The sequence below is a fragment of the Geotrypetes seraphini genome, chromosome 1 (assembly GCF_902459505.1).
Source record: "Geotrypetes seraphini chromosome 1, aGeoSer1.1, whole genome shotgun sequence".
Taxonomy (NCBI): Eukaryota; Metazoa; Chordata; class Amphibia; order Gymnophiona; family Dermophiidae; genus Geotrypetes; species Geotrypetes seraphini.
Genome location: NC_047084.1, coordinates 290,156,975 through 290,169,225, shown reverse-complemented (window position 1 = coordinate 290,169,225; position 12,251 = coordinate 290,156,975). Strand labels below are relative to the sequence as shown.

The following is a 12,251-nucleotide window of genomic DNA, read 5'->3' as shown; positions in this document are numbered from 1 at the left end:
GATGACGTCACCCACATGTGAGAATATCTTGCCTGCTTGTCCTGGGATAAAGAGCGTGTCGATATTGCCTTCCTACAAGAAACACACCTCACGACAGTAGAACATGAGAAATTAAGAAGGGACTGGGTGGAGAAGTCTATTTCTCTTCTTATAGCAGCTGTCAACGCAGGGTGGCCCGTTTGGTCCATAAGCAACTTCCCTTTCACATGCATAAAGTTATTCAGGATAAAGAGGGTAGATTTCTAATGGTCCTTGGGGAGCTTTGGGGACAAAAATTGTTGTTTTGTAATGTGTTTGTCCTTAACATTTATAGTCATCACTTCTTTTCAGGGCTGCTGGCGAAACTGGCATAGCACCTGGAATACCAGGTGGTCCGGGGGGGAACCTTAATATTATGGCAGATCCTACACTGGACTGTGCTCCTCCGAAGCGCTTCCCTCGGGACCACAGCAGTAGGGGGGTTAACTTTCTGACCCAACAGCTGGGGCTTTTGGATATCTGGTGGTTGTTACATCCTATGAACGTAATACATCTTTTTCTCTAACCCACATAACCTCTACACGCGTCTAGATTATCTCCTGCTGTTTCCTTCCTTGCTGCCTGTGGTGGATGAGATGGACATTTTGGAGGTCCCCCTGTCGGATCATTCTCCTGTGATGCTTTCTCTCTCGATGACAGCGGATCCTACTGAACAGATTTGGCGCGTTTCCTGCTACTTGTACAAGGATCTTGCTTTCATAAATACTTGCGAGATAAGTGGTTGGATTATTATGGTACCAATTACGCACCTGACCTCGACCCGAGCCTCTTTTGGGAGGCCTCAAAATCGGTCCTATGGGGCTTTATTATAGCCTATGTTGCGGGTAGGAAAAGGAAGCAGGAGGCAGAGTTGCAGGTGTTGTCGGGAGAGCTGCAACAGCTATGAAGGAGTCACCAGAGCAGTTTGACAGTCACAGACCGTTCTCACTTACGTGACCGTCAGCAACGGGTGGATGCTATTCTTACGGCCCAAGCTGAACAGGACATTTATTTTCGCCACTATAGACTTCATAGATGGGGGGTGGGGGAGAAAGCAGGTAGCTTATTGGCTCGACTAGTCCGTCCATACCGTAAACACCAGGTGATTACATCTATCACTGACTCGCATGGTCAAATGCATACGGCAGAAACCCAAATCCATCAGAAATTTGTGAATTACTATAAAGATCTGTATGCCCACAAGCCCTATGCGGAGACGGACATGGATACGTTTTTTCAGGACGTCTTACTCCCTCAGCTTACACAGGACCAGATTCAGAGTCTGAATGCCCCCATTACGCGACAGAAGTGGAAACCGGTATTAAAGGGCTTAAGCTTACCAAATCTCCAGGACCCGCTGGCTATGGGCCTGAATACTATAAGATTCTTTCGGACATTATCTCGCCCTCCCCTGAGTGCAGCTTACAACACTCTGAATTTTCAGAAAGGCCTGATCCGTTACAATATGGCACACGTTGTCTTACTTCCCAAACCGGGCAAGGATTCCTCTCAGGTAGGATCTTACAGGCCCATCGCCCTCCTTAATTAAGATGTAAAGTTGTTGGCCGCCTTGCTTGCGAAGCAATTGAATGTCTTTTTGCATCTCCTCATCCATGAGGACCAGGTGGGCTTTGTTCCTGGCAGATATGCCTCTATGAATTTAACTAGGGCCTTGATTGCCCTTTACTGTAGGAGGGGATGTGACAGTAGGGAGCTATCGTGGGAAAGGCATTTGATAGTATATCTTGGTCCTATCTTTTCTGGGTCATGGGACGTTATGGGGTGGAGGGTACTTAAGAGTGGGTAGTGATGGGACAAAAGCGAGCAAGACTTCAGCGCGCCGACAATTTGTCGCAGGACACCTGCGCGCCACCTAAAAGTGACTTTTAAATAGTCACGACAGGGGTGTGGGGGGAACCTTCCCACTTTACTTCAGACTATTCGCGCTGCTGTTAGGGGAGGGGGTGAGGGGTGCAACCCCCCACATTATAGGGAAAACTTAACTTTGTCCTAAAAAAAAAATCAAGAAAAAGTTTAAGTCTACTCTATAATAGAGAGTTCCAACACCCCCCATGGCAGTGCGAAGAGTATGAAGTAAACTGGGGGGGGGGGGGGTTCCCCCACTCACAGCCCGCGTTGGAGCTCTTTTAGTCACATTTTAGGCGGCACACTGGTGTCTTGCGCTGAATTGTCGGTGCTGCAATGTTGATGCGCTCGCGAATGACTATGAACCGAGTAGGTGTGTAGTCTCTATTTTTCCCTCCAGGCTCGGCTTCTTGTCAATGGCCACCTCATCCCCCCTTCCCTTTGGACGGGGCAAGTGCCAGGGTTGCCCAATGTCACTGTTTCTCTTTCTCCTTGCTATCGAGCCATTGGCAATTAAGATCAGATCGGACCCTATTATTCTCGGTATCAAGATAGGAGATCGGGAGAACCGCCTCAATTTATTTGCAGACGACATCCTCATATTTAGAACAAACCTACTTACACCTGCATATTGTGATGGCCTTTGGGACAATATCAGACCTCTGTGTTAACTGTGCCAAATCTGAACTGCTACCTTTGGCCTCTGTGAGGCATGAGCGCTGGCATGATGATTTACCTATTCCTCCTGTACGGACCCCAATGCGCTATCTGTGAGTCTATTTGAGCATTCAACCTAAACTCATGTACCAATATAATGTCCTTCACCATATTGAGGCTATTCGTCATCTTTGTGTCAAATGGAAGGACCTACCGCTTTCTTTGTGGGGTCGGGTGGCTTTATTTAAGATGGTCTTACTGCCTAAACTCTTATATCCTCTGCAGATGGTTCCCCTATCTACTAAAGATAAGTGGGCTTTTAAATCTATTCTTCTTTCCTTCATTTGGCATAACAAGGTGGCCTGGATCAGTTATACCACTTTAGCATTGGTCAAGAGGCTGGGTGGACTGAATCTCCCAGATCTTCGCCTGTACAATGTGGCTTCGCTGTTGCAGTTTGTGCATGAGGAGACCATGGGTTGCTCTATATTTTCACCCAGTGTGTGGATGGCTGCATGGTGTTCTCTCCATTCCTTTTTATCTTTATTGCATGTGTCACCGTGGGCTGTGTCAGGGGCCGGCCCTCGGGTCCAATTTTTGAAACCTTTCTGTCTGGCCTAGCGATGGTGGCAGAGAAGGCAGAGGCGCTCCCCTCAAGCATCCCCCTTCCTCCCTTTGAAGGGGAATGTCGACTTCCCTCCAGGGATGAGTATTTCAGGGTTCCAGTTGTGGGAGTTCTGGGGCTGTATCAGTCTGCGGCATCTTTCTGAGGGGAGCATGGGGATTGCCCCACTTTCTCTTAATTACAGGCAAGTTGGGAGTTCCCTGCTACACAGTTTTGGGCATATTTACAAATAAGACATTAGGGGGGGGGGAGAACAGTGGTCTCTTGGCAGCTTAGATGCCCAACTAGTGTTGGTCCCTCCCCAGATGAACAAGCTAGCCAAGTGGTACAGAGTCCTTAAGATTGCTGCCGCCCCCACACCTCTCCCCCCCCTTTATATCCAGAGAGGGTGATTGGTCTATGGTCCAGGGACTTGGCAGTTGAATTTACCAGAGCCCAGTTTTTGGAGCTTTTTGCTAATCTCTTTCTCTTAGTGGGCTCGACAGACCTCAGAGAAATGCAATTTAAAATCTTACACCGTGCTTATCTCTCTAGAGCTCAGGATAAGACTATGGGTCTCTGGGATGATGACACTTGCTCATGTTGCCAGAAGGCCAAGGGTATCCTGGTTCATGTGTTTTTGGAATGCCCTCATGTGGCCATCTGGCTTCAGATTCTTCCCTTCCTCGATAGCCTGGTTGGGCGGCAGGTTCCTTGGGATTATGGCCTGTTGCTTCTAAGGGATCAGAGGGAACTGCTTCAAGGGGGATTTGTTTTACCACATAGGAAATTACTGTATACTGCACTCCTGTTGGCAGAAAAGCTCTTGCTACGGCATTGGGTGGAGCTGACTTCGGCCTCCTTTTCACAATGTATCTCAAAATTAGCAGGCTCTGTCATCATTTTCACAATGGATGTAAATGATGACAGAGATTGCTAATTTTGAGATACATACATATCGTTCCGCATTCTCTACTGATAAATGCCTTTATGTTTCTTTGTGGAGGGAGTTCAGGATGGCGGCTGAGCAGCCGTGATCCTGCTTGGCTGGATCTCAGGTGCATGCTCTTGTATACATACTCTCAAGCTGGTATGTTTGGTGTGTGTCTGGTTGATGTAAGTGTGGGGTTCTGTTTGGTGTTTCTTTGGTGTGGTTAGTATGCGTCTGTTGGACTGGTTGTGGGGACCGAGGTTTTCTACTCAAAAATCTTATTGCAGCCTTGGCTAGTTCTCCAGGGGGCAACTGCCCTATCATTTGATGATATATAAAGTTCACTACAGGATTTGCTGTTCCACCTATGTCTCTCATGGGTAGCCCAATGGTGGGCATGGTCCTACTGTTTTTTTCTTGATTGTTTACTGTTACCCTTCCTGGACTGTTTGCATTATCTTTGCATGAACCTCTCTTATGGCATTTGTTTCTTGTTTTGGTTTTGGCTGCACTATCAAAAATTATTTTAAAAAATTAAAAAAAAACCCACAAAAAAAAGTTTTTTTAGTCTCCACATGTTGAGAAAAGTGAGATCCTGTTTCCAACAACATTTTGTCCTTGTCCAAGCAATCATTCTTTCTAGACTGGACTATTGTAACTCCATCTATCTAAGTCTAACCAAGAAAAGTCTTCAAAGACTTCAGCAGATCCAGAATACTGCGGCTAGGTTGATCTTCGCAAAAAGCAAATTTGATCATGTCTCCACGCTTCTGTCAAAACTTCACTGGCTTCCAGTAATTTATAGGGTTCACTTTAAATGTGCCTGCCTAACATTCAAGATCTTGCATGCCATTCTTCCTCCTCTAATTCTACTATCTTGGAATTCTGTGAGACCTGATGCTACCAGATCCAACCAAAAACTTAAACTATCTTTCCCCTCATTAAAAGACGTTATCTATGGTGGAAAATTAGGGAAATCTCTTTTCTTCAAAATCACTGATCTTTGGAATAACCTTCCTACCCAGCTGCGGAATCTGGGCTAATTATTCCGAAAACATCTGAAAACTTGGCTATTCTCAAAAATGTAAATTTCGCTGCTGTCTTTATAATCACTAATTCTTATTATGTTTTTTCCCTTATTTTAAAGTTCATGTAAACCGCTCTGAGCTCTATCTTATAGAGAGGATGTGGTATTTAAGCTTAAGGTTTAGTTTAGTTAAGCGCAGCCCACAGGGTTCCTGAAGTGTGCTATTTCCTCTGCTCTAGGGGTTCTCTTCCCAGACCAGGAAGCTCTCTGCGATCCCTCAGCCTTTGGGACACCACAGGGGGCAAAGCCCGAGGCTCCCACCCCTCCCTCACGTGCCCCACTGCCAAGTGAGACACAGCCGATGTTCAGCTGGCCATCCATTACAAATCTGGCATGATCTAGGGGTATCTCTAGCAGAGGAGCCCATACCTAGTGTTTTTAAGGCAAAACGATGAGTTTCGAGGCAGAGACTTTTAAGCAAAATTGGGAAATCCAAGATGACTACCACTAAAATCAGCCCGGGAAAATCCATTAAAAGGGTTTTTGGGGGTGGGGGAGGACCCCACATACATATCCAGATATGACCAAAACCTGAAAATTTAGACCCCCCCCAACCTCCCACCCTGATTTTTCCACAGACTACAGTGTTCTCCCCAGAAATTTTTTTCAGCCGGGTGGCATGAAAAAGTAGCCAGGTAGGGTGAGACGAGGAAATTTGGTGGTTACAATAGGGTCATTAAATCCAGTGGCGTACCTAGTATATATGACAGCCAGTGCTAATCATTAACAACTATCTCCTCTATATAAAATGTTATTTTTAGTAATAATCCTTGAGTCACACAACAAGGGTGCACCTAGGACAAGGCAGCATCTTAAACACTGCAGTGAGCACTAGAACACCAACACACGCACTGTAAAACTAAACAAACCAGATCCTGCACAATCAATTGATCCTGTACAGTCGATGCTAACAGAAAACCATGTCCTTTTCATACACACAGAACACAGATACACCCTCGCCCAATATGGAATAATCACAAACTTAAAAAAATATATATATAGACAAAAGTTAAACTGAACCAGCAAGGGTAGGAGAGCTAAAAAAATGTAACCTGGGTGCAACCAGGAGCAGAAGTGCAATGTCTTCAAAAACCAAAAGGAAACACAGATATAGGAGCATAAAACACAAGTAGCATAATACAGCATATGCAAATATCAATAATAATAAAACCCTTAGCGTGCATGCGCACTTCAAACTTGGTGGGTCCATGATCCGTGGTGCCGTGCCTGTGCTGACTTATGACTATGCTGTGCATGCCGGCTTCCCGACCCTGTTCTTCCAAAACCGGAGAGGGGGAGGGAGGAGAAGCGAAGCTGGCAAGCACAGTGTTAGAGCCCTGGAGAATGGGCAAAGTCGCTTCCTGGCTAGGGTAGCACTGGTGAAGATAGGGCAGGGAGGGAGGCTTCAACTCACTGCTCCTGTTTGCTTCGGCCCTTCCTCACTGCCGGGTCCTGCCTCGCGGAAACAGAAAGTAGGTGGGACCCAGCAGCAACTAAGGCCCGAAGCAAGCAGGAGCGAGTTCTGAATGCTGCGATGCTGACGGCTGTGTGAGACCCGGGAGGGGGAGAGAATGAGAAATGCTACCGATGGCTGTGTGAGACCGCGGAGGGAATTCTGCTGCAGCACCCTTTTGGGGAGACAGAGTGAAGGAGGGAGAAGGAAGACCATGGAAAGGGGGTGTGAGAGAAATGCTGCTATTGCACAGGGGGGGGAGTAAAAGGAAGGAAGAAGGGCTACTGCTAGACCGGAGGAGCAGGGAAGGGCTACTGCTGGACACGGGGGAGCAGGAAGCAAAGAAAGAAAGAATGGCCTCAGTGTCCCATTGTGCTAAAACTTTCCATATCTGTTCTAGCACCCATTAATGTAACGGGCTTAAACACTAGTAAATATATATACAGTGGTACCTTGGATTACGAGCATAATCCATTCCAGGAGCATGCTCATAATCCAAAATGCTCGTTTATCAAAGCAAGTTTCCCCATTGAAAATAATGGAAACTCGCTTTGATACGTTCCCACCAGTGTTCCCGCTAAGGTGTGCTGGCCTGCGCGCGCGCACAAAATATTACATCGCAGCGCAAAGTTTCTCTTCACAGCGCACACACGCGTCGCAAAGGTAAGGGGAGGTAAGGTAAGGGGACGCATTGGGGGGATTGCACTTCCCCACAATTGCCATGCTTCGGTTCCTCTTCTTCCTTCCTTCCTCCCCCCCCCCCCCGCGGGACCCTGCGGCACCATCAACTCTTACTCCCTCTAATGTCGGCCCTGCAGCTCCAGACTTCCTCGCACCTTCTCCCCTCCCCCTTTGGATCGCTATTATTTTAAATGTTATAGCCGCGGAGCTGTATCCATCAGTGGAGATGTCTAACCTCGGCCTGCCCCGGAACTCTTACTGCAGCAGCCGCCCGTCTAGGCAGGAACAGGAAGTCACTGTTGCAGTAAGAGTTCCGGGGCAGGCCGAGGTTAGACATCTCCACTGATGGATACAGCTCCGCGGCTATAACATTTAAAATAATAGCGATCCAAAGGGGGAGGGGAGAAGGTGCGAGGAAGTCTGGAGCTGCAGGGCCGACATTAGAGGGAGTAAGAGTTGATGGTGCCGCAGGGTCCCGCGGGGGGGGGGGGAGGAAGGAAGGAAGAAGAGGAACCGAAGCATGGCAATTGTGGGGAAGTGCAGAGCTGCAGGGAAGAGTGTTGCGGTACCCAGCTGGAGGGAGAAGGAAGATGAGGGAGGGAATTAAAGGAGATGCCAGGGCTTGGAGCATAGGAGGAAGGTATGCCAGTCTAAGGGAAAAGGAAGGGGGATATGTGAGAGCATGGAGGGGGAACGAAAGATGGAAGAAAAGGAAAGGAGAGAGATGCCAGAGAATCAGGGAAGGGGAGATACCAGACTATGAGGAGAGGTGTGGGAGAGGGAAGGCGAGGAGAGAGATGCCAGACCAATGGGGTGAAAGGAGAGATGGAAGGGGGAGGCATACAGTTTCTGGAAGGGGCATAGAAGGAGAGAAGATGCCATATAGGGGAAGAGAGACGGCAGACAGTGAATGGAAGGAAGAGAGTTACAAGAAGATGAGGAAAGGAGAAACCACAGAAGACAAAGGTAGAAAAAAATTTCTATTTATTTATTGCTTTAGGAGACATGTGTCACTGTTTCTGTGAAGCATTGTATGCAGAGTCCAGCTTCTTGCTGGTTCAATTTAACCTTTGTCTATGTATTTTTATTTTATCCCCCCTTTTACAAAACTGTGAAGCGTTTTTAGCACCAGCCTTGGTGGTAGCAGCTCTGATGCTCAGAATTTTATGAGCATCAGAGCTGTTACCTCCGTAGCTAAAATCCACACTACAGTTTTGTAAAAGAGGGAGGGGTTAGTTTGTGATTACATATTCCTTACTAGGCGAAGGTGTTTTCTGTGTTCTGTGTGTTCGAAAGACATGGTTTTCTGTTAGGATTGACGGTGTAGGATTGATCTGTGCTGGTCTGGCTTGTTTAGTTTTACAATGGGTGTATTGATGTACTGCTCACTGCAATATGTAAGATGCTGCCTTTTCCTAGGTACTCATGTGTGACGTGTGGTTTGTTACTAAAAATCATGTTTTTCTTACAGATGGGGGGGGGTGCCAAAAAATGATGGGCCCCGGATGTTACATATGCTAGGTACGCCACTGTATGTAAAGATACCAGAAAGCTGGCGTAGCAAAAACTTCTAAGTTTTGAGTATTTAACCCTCCCACAATCTCACGGGCACTCGTTTCAAGTTTATTGAGATTTTGATTTAAACGCAATATCAAATATTTTCAATGCGTATAACAAAAATAAATTTGGGGAAATAAATAAAACCATTTGAACCAGTGTTCCCGCTAAGCTGCGCTGGCGTGCGCTGGCGCACAAAATATTACATCGCAGCGCACACGTTTCTCGTCACAGCGCACGATCGGAAGAGGCGTACGGCAGATGGCAGGGCGGCGAGAGGAGAATCGGGCGAGTTGGCTCATAACTTGCTGGCGCCCGATATTTTTGGCTCACGGTGAAAAAAGTTTGCTCACAACACCCGCCCGCTTAGAGGGAACACTGGTTCCCCCCCCCCCCCCCACCCGATAACCGGCATCGCTTCACCCCGCTCGCAAAGACCCCATCGCTCCAACCGGCCCCCCCCGCCCGAACAACTTAAAATTACCCCCCCCACACACCTCCCCGTCTGGCACCAGCATGCAGGCACAGATCGTGCCGATGCCTAGAAGATCTTCCGACTTCTGCCTGCCTTGAGCATGCATCTGCGCATGCTCAAGGACTTCTAGTTCTCCCTCTCGCAAATAAAATGTTAGGCATGATAAAGAAAGGAATCACGAGTAGATTGGAGAAAGTTATAATGCCGCTTTATAGGGCAATGGTCACTCTCGCACACCTCCTGCAGGCATTGCAGCGCCACTGCCGGGCTCGCCTCATTGATTACATAACACCACCATCGTCCTCCTGCTGATACTGCCTGCGGCAGTAAAGTGCTGGCTATGGTAACCACAGCCAATGGCCCCTCACTGCACCACTTGATAAAAACTAAGGAGCGATGTTGTAAAGAAGTGCTGCCGGGTCCTGCCTTCGCAGAAACAGAAAGTAGGCAGGACCCGACAGCAAGAGCAGCAAATTGTAAGTTTCCCGCCTTAGCCCGTAGCGAACTCATGCTCCGGGGCTCTAGCGTGTGTGTGCCAGCTTCCCTTTTCTCCCCCCTTCCCCCCTCTTGGATATAACTTCCGGTTTCAGAGGAAAGAGAAGGAAAGTCGGCACACACATGTTAGAGCCCCGGAGTATGAGTTCGCTATGGGCTAAGGCCTGAAATCTCCAAGACGGTTTTATTTTTTTTTTAAATGTTGAGCAGCGGCGGCAGCAGCAGAATTCGCGATCAGATGACAGCTGGGCAATCACCTAAATTAGCAGGGCGGAGCGCCCGGCTAAAAAGCCCTAGGGAGAACACTGGACTACAATAGACAGTACTCACTATCTGTCTGTGCTGGTGCTAGCCTGCTTCAGTCCTCACAGAAACTGGGAATGGAAAAGACCCTGCATCAATCCTCTAGACCAGGTCCACAGCCTGGGATCTTCAGACTGCCAGCCAGACTAAATAAAGCCCAACTGAGGCCTCAATCCCCGCAGACCTCTTGCATGCGGAGGAAAGGGGTAGGAGGGATCCATGCAGCCAGCATCTGTTAAGCCCTGCTGGATTGACATCAGGGCCCAAAAAGCCTGCATCCAAGCATCTGATAAATCAGCATGCGAGCAAGCTTCAAGGGAAACAGACCCTGAGATCCACAAGTCTTAATGCATGCTCGCCAGACAGAAACCCAAATGGTTGCTTTGCCAGCAGCAGACTTCTTTCAGAGACTCTGTCTTCTCCCAGGCAGAGCTGCCCCAGGGACCTTTTCAGCAATGAAAAGCCTCAAATTCAAAGAAAAAAACCTGAAAAAATAATAAGAGTTATCAGAGCAAATTAGAAATACACCTTCTCAATTAGCTTGCAGAAGGAAAACCTGAAAGAGGCACTTATAGCCACTAGAGGAGGAAGCAAGTCAAAGAATGTAAATTTCATCCTTCTGCAATCAACTTGTGAGTATGAGAAATCATCTATAGTCAGGACCCCTAGACATATTACATCAGATTATAACATTTTAACTAAAACCATTCATATATATATAGATATATAGAATGTATATCTATATATCTGTACACTGTATATCTATCTATCTGAGTAATAAAGGGAGTAGTAGGGGGGATGGGAGGGGCAAAAGCCTTAATTCACAACACACATTTTGTATCTTGTTTTTATATCCTGTGTTCATCTCCTTCCAGCTATCACTACAAAAATACTTTTCTTCTTGATGAGTACAATTAATGTGTGACCTATGTTTTTGACTACCAGCCGTCATTCAGCCATAGCTATCCCTTCTAAACCGAGAGAGAAAAAAAAAGTTATAAAATGCTTATAACATCTAGTTTAATTAAAAAAAAAAAAAATAGCATCATAGTTCATATTTTGTAGTACCAAATTATCCACCTATTTATACAGTTCAAGGTTCTTTAAATCTCTTACCTATTGGTTGCTTTTTATTTGAATTTTTTTTCTCCATTTCATTTCCTGTCACCTCTGCTTTCTTCACAGATTTTTCTTCTGGCATTGTTTCTTCACTGACTTTTGTGTCTTCATCCTCTTCTTCTTCCCCTACTTCATCTACAGTGACAAAATTAAGGTCCAATTTAAACCTGCTGAGATCTGCCATGGACTCCTCTTCATCTTCATTAAGTTCATCTAAAGTCACCAAAGGCTGCTCACTGGTGCCTTCTGATGCTTTGTGAATTGTAGTTTCACTGTCAGGATTTTCGATAGTTTGGCATGAAACATTCTCTTCAGGAACAATTTCAGTACTTGATTCTTCTACATTCTCTTTAAGGATGACCTCAGATTTTAAGTTAGAAGATTCAGCAATTAAAGTTGACTCTTCTACTTCATCTAGTGTAACTAGAGGCTGTCCTTTATCATGCTCTTCAGGTTCCTCCTCTACTGAAACACAAGAATCTTTAGCTGTATTCTGAAATATCACATCTTCTTCATCACTTATCTCATCTAAAGTGAACAGAGACCCAGGATCTTTAACAGTTGGAATCACACCTTCTTCAGGAAGTATTTCATTCTTGGTCTTTAAAGCCTGTGGATCTGTTTCTGCTTGTGTACTAGCATCTTCTGCTTCTGCAGCTGCACCATCTTCCTCATCCCCTATTTCATCCAAAGTGACAAAAGACAGCTCCTGCTTCGGCGTTTCCATGGTGGTCTCCTTAACTCTACTCCTTTTGGAACTAGGCTCCAAGGGTAGGTTTTCCTTGACTGGTTCTCTCCGCTTCCCTCTTTTTGGCACATTTTTCCTGGTATGAGATACTATTTTTGCAGTATCCTCTGCTTTTTCTTCCAGGGGTTCTTCCACCACCTCATCAACAGTAACAAATTCACCCAAATCAAATGGAAATAGCTCATCATCTTCCTTTAGCTGTAAAAAGAAAAAAAATACATATTTATATACAGTAGAATCCCAATTATCCAGATCTT

General features: G+C 46.3%; 1 protein-coding gene across 4 annotated transcripts in view; it reads right to left on the bottom strand.

Moving 5' to 3' along the window:
• Positions 1-12,251, bottom strand: part of ZNF638 (zinc finger protein 638) — a 570,425-nt gene that overhangs the window by 25,003 nt on the left and 533,171 nt on the right. For all 4 annotated transcript variants that reach the window (XM_033953374.1, XM_033953362.1, XM_033953382.1 and 1 more), the window contains one exon: positions 11,244-12,192. In XM_033953374.1, coding sequence (XP_033809265.1) covers positions 11,244-12,192 — 949 coding nt within the window. The remainder of the gene's footprint in view (positions 1-11,243; positions 12,193-12,251) is intronic.